Raw genomic sequence first — 12,445 nt, forward strand, 5'->3', positions numbered from 1 at the left:
TCACATCACCCGGAAGATGACTCATCTTCCTGGGTGATGTGAGTGGGGATTTCCCAGCCCTGCCTCACACAGATGCTGGAGCTGCTGCTGCTCGCATCTCCAGAGAGATGCAAAGCACAATGCAGGATTTCTGCATTGTGCTTCACATCTCACTGCAGATGCCAGCAGTATTAGCAAATTTTTTATTGCTGCTGGAGGAGCTGCGGGGACCGGGTAAGTATTTTCTTTCAGTTGTAATTGAATTGTCATACAATGTATGACAATCGGGTTGAAATATAACGTTTGTTTACATTTTTAACCACCTGAGAAAAGTTTGGGTTTAACACTTTTTGCAAGTGTTTTTACTCCGAACTATGTCGGGTTTAACGGCCAGGTGGTTAATATACAATAGTGATATGCAATATAACCATCATTACATGTATTAATGTATATATATATTTGCTGACACTCGCTAATGTCATTAACTTGTAATTCTCCTGTATATATAGACCACCAATCGTATAAAGTCATGTACCCCTGAGGAAGCCCAATTTAGGCGAAACGCGTCGGGGACGGAAAATACGGTCATATTACTATTTTTTCCATCTATTATTGTTTTTATTTTTTCTGTGTTAGTATCACTCTGTCTAGTGAATTTCCCTACCTCTGTGACTTATAATAGAACTAGGCAAGACAAACATAAATAGTTGTATACGCTTTATTTTTGATGATTATTTACATGTATGAATTTAATACATAATAATACATTACATTTTGACATAAGACTTTTGAGCCTCGAACCTCTTTCATTGCTTCCTCTCTGCGATTTTTTTGAAATCATCATTACTAAAGAGTGGGGCTCAACTGCACACTTCTCTGACCTACATGGGACATAATGAAGTACCCTATGCCCACCACCCCGCCCCCTTCCCCCCATCTTCCCCTACCTCCTCATATTTTTACTAAATAATGCATAGCTGATACAGGATCATATATATAATTAAAATCTCAATTTTTTCCACAGGTCCCCAGAGAGGTATGCTATACATCTTATGTACATTCAACTGATGTCACAGATAAGTGCTTGTACTTGTATTGGCTCATTTTGTCTTTTTTGTCTTTTTTTCTCCTAATATTGGTTTACTACTGTTCTTACAACTCACACTTTCCTTATTTAATTGTACACTAAACCCTTTTGAATTATTAGTTGTTCAATTTTTGGCACAGTGGGGAAAAATAAAACTCCTGTCCTCAATTTCCCGGAAACAACTGATCCCCCTCTTTCTTGTCCAGTATTCACAGGCTGTCAGAAGCAGGACGAGTAAGGTTTCTGTTGGAAAAAAATCTTTTTTTAAGTGAATCCTTAGGTTTTTTCTTTTATAAATTGCAAGGAATTAAGAAAGCTTCAGTGAAGACTTTTTCCTGCTTCTGTAATGTAGACTTTATATCAAACTTTGCAGTACTATTCCTAAATGGAGAATTCTTTATTACATGATTAGTCTTATTGCAGTAAAAAGAAAAGCACTGTAGCACTGGCTTCCCTGTAATCATATATCGGCTATGTTCCCCAAAACCTAAAGTTCTTACAGCAGTATAACTAGGGATACAAGGGATGCCTAAAATTCTATCTTAGGCACTCTGGATAATTGTATCCAATTTATGAGCCAATTACATATGAAAGTAATGGCTTTTCTGGGGGGGGGGGGGGCGTGTTCCTTTTCCTATGTTTTAGGCAAGCACAATTTTTGGCATGGCAGTTTTGTTTTAGATATAAAAACGGAGGTAATAATTCTTCCACTTGCTAATAAAGAAGAATAAGTTAATAAATTATATTTTTTTCAATACACATAGTGTAATAATTTAAAATTAATTTTTTATTTTCATCAGTATTTAATAGAATGAGGGCTAGAAATAGGTTTAAAACCATATTTAGTGTTTTACATTGCTACCAGTGCCCCTGCTTATTCTTTGTTAGTGCCAGTGGTTCCTAGGAAAAGAAAGAAATAAAAATCTCCCAAATAGAACACAGACACAAAAATTTTGACTAATCTGTGCTATTCAAAATGAAATAGTTTTAGCTAGAGTTCCACCAAATATACTACCTAAAAGTCAATTTCTGTTTGTTATATACTTTCAGTCTATATATAACTATTTCTAACCAATGTTCTTATTCTGTCATGTTTGTATACTGTGTATTCTTTGTTTAACATTTGTGTTTCATAAAGCATTTGAAAGATTCCATATACAAAAGACCTCTGTTATTAGATTACTGCAGTACTGAACAGCTGACACCCAATTATGTAGTAAAAAATCCACAGATTGGAAAAGATTTCAGGTAAAAACAGCAAAAAATATATGTAAATGATCAAACATAAAAGCAACCATTTACCCCTGTGTCTATACCATGGCTTACTAAATACTTCTTAGTAAACGCTGTACTGCAGTGGCCCATTCATTCAGCTTTCATTCATTCATCTGAATACATATAATGCATGCTGCTAATAGATCTCCAATTTTTTAAATTTCCATTTATATTGCTTCTTAGGACAGTTTTAGGCATGATTGACATGTATCCTGCAAAGATCACTGAGAAATGTATTCAAATGCTGTTTGCCAGGATGTGCTTATCTGCACTCCTTTTCCTAATAGAGCGTAACATACACATACATTGTATTGAACAGGATCAAGCATTAATTCTTATCTATGGAAGATGTGGTGTAAGCACTTAGAGATTGGAGATCTATTAGGTGGTATTACATCTATTTTTATATGCTAAATACACAGCTCACTGGAATTACTAGATAGTGTTTAATTGTCCGTGGCCATTGGTTGCTTTTACTAATTGTAATATCTTAAATACATTTTTTTACCTAACGAATTTCAAACTTGTAGAGTTTCTGCTATACAAGTGTCAACTGTTTAGTACTGTAGCAGTCTAATAACCAAGATCCCTTTCTTTTAAAGATCCTTTTATATCCTAAAAGTAACAAGATGTATCCCCTGCTTCATTAGTTCTTGGGACAGTCAGCTGTGCATCTCAAGCGTGACTTCTTCCTGTCCAACGCATCCCGTGCACGTTCTGAGCAGTTCATTAACCTTCGAGAAGTCAGCACCCGACACAAGCTACCCCCTGGTGAATACATAGTAGTGCCTTCCACCTTTGAACCAAATGTTGAGGGAGACTTTGTCCTGAGAGTCTTTTCAGAAAATCGACATGGGACTGTGTAAGTGGCAATGACAAGTATCAATCTTAGTGTGACTTAGTCATAAATGAAAGCATAGGGCCAGGTTTTAATTGACAATTTGGTGACCAAAACTTGTTCTTAAATCGGAAGAATTTAGGTTTTTATTCATCCAAAGTTAAAGATTTTGGTCCTGTGATTTGTTTTTATAAAAACCCTAAAGAAAACTTTATATTTATAGTAAAAAAAAATTTATGTGGAGCCACAAAAAAGAAATATTGCAAATTGCAAAGTTTTACATATTATGTGTAAAATAAAAGTCAGCTAAATACAAATGACGATAAAATGATAAGATGATGATAAAAATGTAAAAAGCAGCAATAACAAAGGGTTACATTTTTATTTACATTTTTGTTTTTTATTTTTTCAATTTAAACATACCACTAATTTGTGACTAAAGGCCTTAAAAATGTAGCAAATAAAATAATGTAGCATTGATGATTCATTGTAATTATAGTTATGATGATGCAGCAAAGGCAACATACATCCTTCTATCCATCCAGTATTTATTGCCAAAACTTTTTTTATCTTGGCTATTAAAATCCCAAATATATAGAACCAAAAAGAATGTCCTGACATAATCTGAAGAATGTACTTTTAGATTTGGGGCTCCAGGTTGTACAGTTCTCTGATCCACATTGGCAAGTTGTTGGGAAAAATGCCTTACCTTGCCTACATTACCTTACCTCCCATTTGTCTCTTTCCTTCAGCATCATTTACTGATACTTCTGTGAATTTAGTTGACAGCATACAGTCCTAAAGAGAAAACTTGGAGTAGGGGGAGAAGAGATAAACTAAAGCCCTGTATTATCTGCCAGGCCTGATTTATTTATACTTTTATACTAAGGGTGTAAAAAGCATTTTAAATATAAGTATATTAATGTTTGAGGTTGTGTATACCACAATTAGTGACCTGAGAAACAAATTAGAGATTATGTTTCTTTTTTTCTTCTGCAAGCAGGGTTTTAGATTATATATCTCATAGGAGTCAGAAATAAGGATTTTTTTATATATATATTTTTTTTTCAGTGAAATGGATGATCCAATAACTGCTGACTTACCCCCTGAGGTGAGTAGCCTAACAGAAAGCATCACTTGTACTAGAAAACCTGTTTGCTTTATACACACATTTAGATAGTAATGTTGTTCCCTGTTGTATGTCCTCATTACATAAATGTGGATGTGAAATGTAATTAGGAAAAAACTCCCTGTAGATCTTCCAGTACTTCATTTACTTAATATTTACTTTAAAAGCATTGCAAATACAAAGTCCTTACATCTGGAGAAAAAAGAGGTTTAATTACCACCATGTAAAATCTTCTTAACAGTAGGAATGGTAAATAAATATTAGGGTCTCTGGGCTCTCCTGCAGATTTCTGCAGATTTCTGGGATTGGCACAAAGTGATTGGAATAGAGAGTATGGGGAAAATTGGTAAAAAACAACTATTTATTGATCCACCGTCTGTTGTCAGATATGTCAAATTGCAGCCAATCTGCAGTACTGGGAATGGAGTAATTTTTCTTCTCAATCTGCAGCAGGCTTGAGTAAAAAGTCTCAAGCTACATAAATACTGTATATTGTAGTAATAAAGAAAAAAAAAAAAAAAAATATATATATATATATATATATATATATATATATAGTTAGCCTTATGGGGATAAGGAAGCATTTATGCCCCCTGTTAGAGCAAATTGGAACATATTTTTTTTTAACCTCCTCGTAATCAACTGTGGGTTTAGGGTTTTGTTGATGCACATTTTTGTTTTACTGGATTATATTTTCTGATGTTAAATCTTTTTTTCATCCTGACTGTGTAACAATAGGTGGAAATGACTGATTTTAATAAATATGCACCACACCTGTAATTGAAAAAGCAGGCCATTTGTAGTTGTCATCAAATGCCAAGTTGCCTGCTATTTCTAGCACTGTTATTTCAACACATTGCCAGCAGGTGACAGGCATTCTACACCATAGATTTTGTAACATTTAAACAAATGCAGTCATGCCCAATGAATGACAAATATCAATGTCTTGTGGAAGTTTAACAACTATAAAATACTTTGTATTTTTATGTGTTTCCAGGAAGCTCTGTCTGAAGGAGACCTTGATGAAGCATTTAAAAACCTTTTCAGGCAACTTGCTGGTGTGGTATGTGTACTAGAAAAATGTATGTTACTAAGCAGTATGTACAATATACATATTGTAAAAAAAGATAGACTTAGAATGTTCAGATCGACTTGCTAACATGTAACTGTAACTAACTAACTGTATAACTAACCACATTTATAATTGATCCAATGATGAGCTGCGTTCAGCAGTGACTCAAAAAGCTACAGAAACATTGTTCACAATATACCTTGCGGTCCATAGCAACTCACAGAATTCACAGCTGTCCTATTTACCTTCCAATTGTTTAATAGACCGTGTAAGTCTAGTAGTAGATCTTAAAGACGCTTGGCAGCTCTCCAAGCATCTTCATCAGTTCATCTGAAATAGGAGCCTGGACTAAGGAATATGAAAGAAAAAGTAGTATTCATGCTAGGAATTAAAGGATGTGCTTAATCAACAAGAAAGCAGCACCAGGTAGTTTTTGGAGTGTGGTATTTGACCCTAAAACAAAAGTAAAAAGTAAAGTGATCCCCCCTTCCTCAATCACCAATCATACAAGTCTTTGACAAATCCTTACACTTAAAGGGACTGTGTCATAAAAGAGTAATAGAAGCTGCTATTCCTAAACTTTCCTTTTTAAAAGGTTAGTTATCTGGCTGTCAATCTTATGTTTTGACTGTTGAGTTGCTGGCCTAGGAAAAGTGAACAGATAAATACACCTGGAAGCCTGTACTCTGTACAGCTAGGCTTTCAGGATTGTTTACAGGTAAAAAAAAAAAAAAAGCTTGAATTTGCATAAACCTGCAAAAGCCTGTACATGCTTTTATAGGTGTTTGCAAGACTGTGAAGACATTTGGAAATGTCCCCTGGAAGCTGCATGGAGCTTCTGAACAAACAGAAGCCAAGCCTAAATTCTGCACAAAAAACAGCCCCATTCACTTTCATTTAAACTATTTTTACAAGGCTTTTGTAAGCTTTTGAAGGCTGTAAAAACGCTTACAAAAGCCTGAAAAAATGAAGGTCTAGCATCTAGCATTTTAAGAAGAACAACTAAGGGTCACAAGTGTAGATGGTATGGTGGCTCAGTGATTAGCACGCTGGCCTTTGTTTTTCTAGTCCCAGGTTCGAATCTTGGCCAGAACACTATCTGCATGGAGTTTACAGGTTCTCCCTGTGTTTGTGTGGGTTTCCTCCCACAATCCAAAAACATGCAGCTATGTTAATTGGCTTCCCCCCAGAAAATGACCCTAGACTGTATTAAAGACATATGACTATGGTAGGGACATGAGATTGTGAGCCCCCTTTGAGGGAGAGCTAGTTACATGACTATGGACTTTGTACAGCGCAGTGTAATATGTCGGTGTTAAATACTGTATAATAATAGGTGCACAGCTAAACAATGGTTTTTTGAATTTGAACAGTTTGTTTCCAAAGATAAAATCTAAATTTTACAAAATTTGCCTTGTTTAGAGGTAATATATTACCTCTCTAATAATTAAAAAATCAAATTTAACACTTTCATTCTTTAGCCTAATACTAACCTGACCTAAACTACAGATGCCTTATTAACCCCCAGCTAATCCATTCTTACCTTCTTACTACCTAAAATATTAGGCATTTTACACTGATATGAACGTCCCAGCAAATCACTGCTTTGTGATTAGGAGGTCTGACCTCTGTACTCCCCGCAATCTTTGTGGTTACAATTTAGTCTGTATAGTCAGCTTTGTACATGTATTTGTTGCCTGTTAATGACGCCTCTGCTCTTATTACGCAGGACATGGAGGTTAGTGTTCAGGAGCTACAGACCATATTAAACAAAATTATATCCAAACGTAAGTATGGCATACATTGCCTAAACAAATGTAACATTTGTGAAGTCATCTCTGATGTCCCACCTGTCTTACTGTGCAGTACAGTAATCAAAAAGCCTTTTCATTTTTGGTAACCATGAAGCCTCATGTGGTTATGTGCGTTATGTAACATGTGGTACATTACAGGTACTTTTTTTGTAATTCAGTGCAGCACAACACATTGTTGTGTGGTACTATGCATTGTGATGTGCTGCAAAAAATATCTGTGAGCAAAGTGTGTTAAGGAGCCAATAACAAAAAAAAATAAATAAACACGTTGTAGTGTACAAGCTCAGCACACATGATATCACAAGGCAGCAGTGTGAGACCAGCCAGAGTGAGAACTTTTTATAATGAGCTAAACCAGTGTGCAAAGCCAGATATTTAAACAATGACATCTTACTTAAAAAGTTCCCAAGAGCTATAGGACACTATCAGGTGCCTGACCTCTCTAACATCTACCAAATAATAAAAGTACTGTTTTTTGGTTAGCTGACCCTTAAACTAATTTTTTATGATACTGGACAAAGGAGGGTAGACTGCAGGCTGTAATGCAGTGTTTTGTTTTAGTCTTGGCTCAGTAACAGAGCAATATTGATTGTAATCTGTGTGTTATTCAATGCAGATAAAGACCTTCGTACTAAAGGATTCAGCTTGGAGTCTTGTCGCAGTATGGTGAATCTTATGGATGTATCCTTTAATATAGGTGGAATAAAACATTGTTTAGCTATAAATTACTGTATGCTCGTTCGATACACTTTTTTGTTTTGTTTTTTTTCACTGTTTTGTTTTGATTTTTAATTTGCATACAAATTTTTCTAACTGAATTTTAGAAAGAACATGTACTGGGATTACATGTCAGAAGCTTTAATGGAAAGTTAAACAGTTGCTTCTAGAGGTGCGCACAGGAAGCAAAGAGCATAACAAAGGGACCAATTTGATCATCTCCCTTTACAGGCAATACTGTGAGCCTCAGTAAACAAAAATATCTCCTGAGTATCCATGCCCCCTAGTGAGATCTACACTCCAACACACACGTCACTCACCAGTTTTCATTACACCAGTGACCTCTGCATTCCAGCACATGCCTTACTTCTCAGTATTTATGACACCAGTGAGATCCATTTATCAGCACACACCTCAGTCCCCAATTATTAGTGACACCAGTGAGATCATCACCTCAGAACACACCTTACACTAATGCACTAATGCTTTTTCCAGAAAGCTCTTTCTTTCAGTATCAAAAGTTAACCTCTCCAATATCCATGCAATCTTTTAAATTTACCCCAGCACACTCTATCCTACACAAGTCTTATCCTACCTGGCAGGAGAAACTGATGTCTCTATTATTAATTCTCCCCTAGAAACCCACACATAATAAAGAAAGGGGGATCTTGTTACCCTGTTAACAAAACCAGGGAGTATACCTTTCAGGTGCTCAGGGAACCCCTTCTATAACCACTATATTCACAGGGTTCAATGAAACCCTAACCCTAAGAAACACTGCCTTGGACCTTCTTATTATCTGCTGTCCATACTGCACAATAGTCCTACAGTCAAAAAGAACTGATGTACCAGGAGAGGCTTTGATTGGCTGGGCCTTTCTTAGGAATGTCAGGTGATGGAGAAATGTAGATAGGGCATGGACATGAAAGGTAGGACAATAAGCCCTTCAGGCAGTGCATTTAGACCTTGTTAAACCAATCAGATCTTTGGAATTTGAAATGTAGATGGTCTTTTGGTATTTCAAGAATATAATGATAGTACATTCTGGTTCATTTTGACTAACCATGTAACAATTAGACATTTGAGTATGAGTATAACCAGAGTATACTTTTGAGCATGAGTATTGCCAATTACGATCCTGTCTAAACTTGGCAAATGTATGTTTATTCATGTTTTGCTTTCTAAAAAAAAAAAAAATTGAAACCTTAATATTCATGCAATGGTGAAATAGGGGTTCAAGAAATGCAATGGTCATTGCTATGTTATGTGAAATACATCTAAACAGCGAACATTAAAATTTTCAATTCATTCATAAAGGAGTGAAAATAGAAAGCAAAGGAGATCTCTAGTTGACAGGTATGAATCAACAAACATTCAATCCTAACCACTTGGTTCATGAAAATAAAAGGTGGACCTGGATGCTGCTGTGTCCAGTTGGCTCTTAATTTCAACTCAGAAGGCTATAAATTGTATCAAATGTTACTAAAAATATAGGCTTAAAAACAGTTGTGCCAATATTGCATGACAAAATAGGTTTGCAACTGCCACCTTTTATTTTACAGGTGCTGGTGGAGTTTTTGGTAATTTTAAACAGTGCTTCTCCACTATGATTTGGTACAGTTCTGTGGTAATGTAGGGTTTATTGTAAGCATTGCAAATTGCATCCAGGAGGATTATAGGGTGGTAATCTTTGCATACCAATTATTTACAGGAGTCAGTTATGTGGTATGAAGTTGTACATTTCCATGGCTCTACCCTGCTTTATGGGTTCCTTGTATAGTTTTTTTAGTGCAAAATTTTCTCTGTAGTGATTTTAGCAAGGAAGACCATTTAAGAAAATGTGACATTTATTCTCCATTTGAACCAAACAGCTGACAACATTGTCATGGTATGGGATTTATTTATTTTTCCTTTTAACAGCTTTAAATGACAAAAATAAATTGACAATAAATAGGTTTCTCTGAGCCTAGATGTGTACTGTTGTCCTTAACACTCATGCCACAGAAAGATGGAAATGGAAAACTAGGAATTTTGGAGTTTCATATCCTGTGGAATAAAATCAAACATTACCTGGTAAGGTTTAAATTATTTATAATAAGGTGTTGTGACTGGGACAAAGTGGGCCACTAATGTTCAAATCCATCCAAACAAATATATAAATATATTTGAAGATCAGGTTAGGGGTGGACAGAGATGTAAAGAAATCTCACCACTGGAGTGTCCAGGAGATATAAGGAGCCATCTGGTTGGTTGACGTTTCTGTGATCTTGTATCTTTTGTGGACTGCACAAAAGTGAGATCTCTTTCTGTAATTCCTGTCTTTGTTCCAATTCTCAATGAAGTTTTGGTGTTCCTAATACCCTGGGGTACCACTCCTATTTTCTTCTTTATAATATAAAATGATATAAACCTTGAAAGGATTGGCAGGTGTGTAGGTGAAGGAACTTAAGAGCAAAAGCATCTCTGCCAAGTCCCTAAGATTTATACAGATTTTTTTTTTTAAGTACAAGTTTTAAATGTAATAAAATGTCAAAATAGACTACAAACAAAACATTTGTCTTTAAAGTTTAGAAAGACTTAGATCTTCCATTCAAGTTATTATTATTTTGTCCATTGCAGAAGATTTCTTGCACTTCCTAATATTTTAACAGTGGACACCCAAACAAGATGGCCATAGTGAGGATTTCAACAGCAAAAGTACAGTAAAAATGTAGAGGTTGTGAATCTTCCCCATTTTATGCACAACTATTTAAATTTCCATAATACTTTAGGGAACCCCTTTTTAGTTGCCAATTTGATTACATGTCATAAACTGAGTAATTCTCTCTGGTTTGATAGACTGTTTTCAGAAAGTTCGACATGGACAAATCAGGAAGCATGAATGCCTATGAGATGCGTCTGGCAGTGGAATCTGCAGGTTGGTACCTCATTAATATATTTTAGTCCTTCTACGTGATATAAAATGTCTGTATGTGTAATTATTTTCCTACTATTTTTCCTAGGTTTCAAACTGAGCAATAGTCTGCATCAACTGATTATTACCAGATATTCTGAGCCTGATCTTTCTGTGGATTTTGATAGCTTTGTATGTTGTCTGATCAGACTGGAGACCATGTTTAGTAAGTGGAATGCCTAATTTTTTGTGTATTGTTACACGTTTGTGAAATAATCATTTTCCTCCCTGGTACTTAAATCACAAGTACAAAGCTAAAATGTTATGTCTCCATTTTAAACATACATAAGCAGCCATTTGCTAAATTGCTTCTGAAATGCTAGTTGTTTGGCTATTTTAATATCTCACCAGATGCAGTACTAAAAGTAACTGACCCTGGACAAATATGTAAATCTGTAAATTCAGAACTCATACTGGTGTTGGGATGCCAAGTACTGAAGCCAGTAGGTCACCTTGACAACCAGGAGACTGAATACAGAAATCAGCAATACCATTCCTCATTGTTTTATTTAGGGCTTCCTATAAGGCCTTTAGAATGTATATACAAATTAAATTTAGTTAGATGGGGGACACTTGGAACTTAAGGCTTGATTCTAAATAAATCAGCCTGATGAGTCCTTGGAGGATCCCTAAATGTCAATTTATGTAAATGGAAAGGATTAGAGCACCAAGCCATAGGGATTGGTCCAGGTATAATTTTTATTTGTCACAATGACCAATATGTTTTGGGATTATAGAAAGAACATTTCCATCATGGCTGAAATTGAATAAAATATAAATAATATTGTGTACTGTAGTTTAGTCACATCAATGTAGGTATTCTATAAAATTATGTCACAAAAAAGTATATTAGTATTTATGCACAAAAAATATATTTACTATTGAAAAAAGTTAGGAACCATAAAAGTTGTGTATAAGGGTTATTATATCTAAGGCTAATGAGCAAGTAAAAATTACCATGTATAAAATAATAGATATATAAAACTGAAAAAAGGTAGACATTGATACAGTTAATAATCATAGGAAACAGAAAGTTGGTATTGATGTAATGGCCAATTAACAGGTAATTCCTTATATTTTTTATTAATCCATTCTTTAATATGTCATACATTTTTTCATACTGATAAACTTGAGATATATTAAACTTAATGTACATTTTTTTCAAACAGGAGTCTATACCTGTTTGTATATAATTTCATACCCTATGTACTTTTATTTATTGTGGCAATGATAATCTGTTTTCTTTTCTCATAATGTACTTTGATTTTTATCATTTATATAAAATGTAACCATAGATATGGTTATGGAACTATGATAACTACCATAAAGGTTGTTTTTATGGCGTTTTTATAAACGTTTTATGACATTTTAGTATTTAGTTTAAAAACTACTTGTGTATAACCTCATAAATACCGTGTTTCCCAGAAAATAAGACCTACCCCGAAAGTAAGACCTAGCACTATTTTGTAAACCTGCCCTAATATAAGACCTACCCCGAAAATAACACCTAGGAGAAAAAGAAAATAAAAGCATACATACCGGTAAATTAAAAAAGTACTCACCGAGACAGCTCCAGATATC

At 34.9% G+C, this 12,445-nt stretch overlaps 1 protein-coding gene across 1 annotated transcript in view; it reads left to right on the forward strand.

Moving 5' to 3' along the window:
- The window catches only part of CAPN1 (calpain 1), a 48,951-nt gene that overhangs the window by 34,050 nt on the left and 2,456 nt on the right, over positions 1–12,445 (forward strand). Inside the window, exons 12-20 of the mRNA XM_072421400.1 lie at positions 1,004–1,015; positions 2,992–3,203; positions 4,251–4,290; positions 5,306–5,371; positions 7,110–7,167; positions 7,811–7,875; positions 9,916–9,984; positions 10,750–10,828; positions 10,914–11,030. Of these exons, the coding sequence (XP_072277501.1) occupies positions 1,004–1,015; positions 2,992–3,203; positions 4,251–4,290; positions 5,306–5,371; positions 7,110–7,167; positions 7,811–7,875; positions 9,916–9,984; positions 10,750–10,828; positions 10,914–11,030 (718 nt within the window). The remainder of the gene's footprint in view (positions 1–1,003; positions 1,016–2,991; positions 3,204–4,250; positions 4,291–5,305; positions 5,372–7,109; positions 7,168–7,810; positions 7,876–9,915; positions 9,985–10,749; positions 10,829–10,913; positions 11,031–12,445) is intronic.

This window comes from Pyxicephalus adspersus, chromosome 9 (assembly GCF_032062135.1).
Source record: "Pyxicephalus adspersus chromosome 9, UCB_Pads_2.0, whole genome shotgun sequence".
NCBI classification, from domain to species: Eukaryota; Metazoa; Chordata; class Amphibia; order Anura; family Pyxicephalidae; genus Pyxicephalus; species Pyxicephalus adspersus.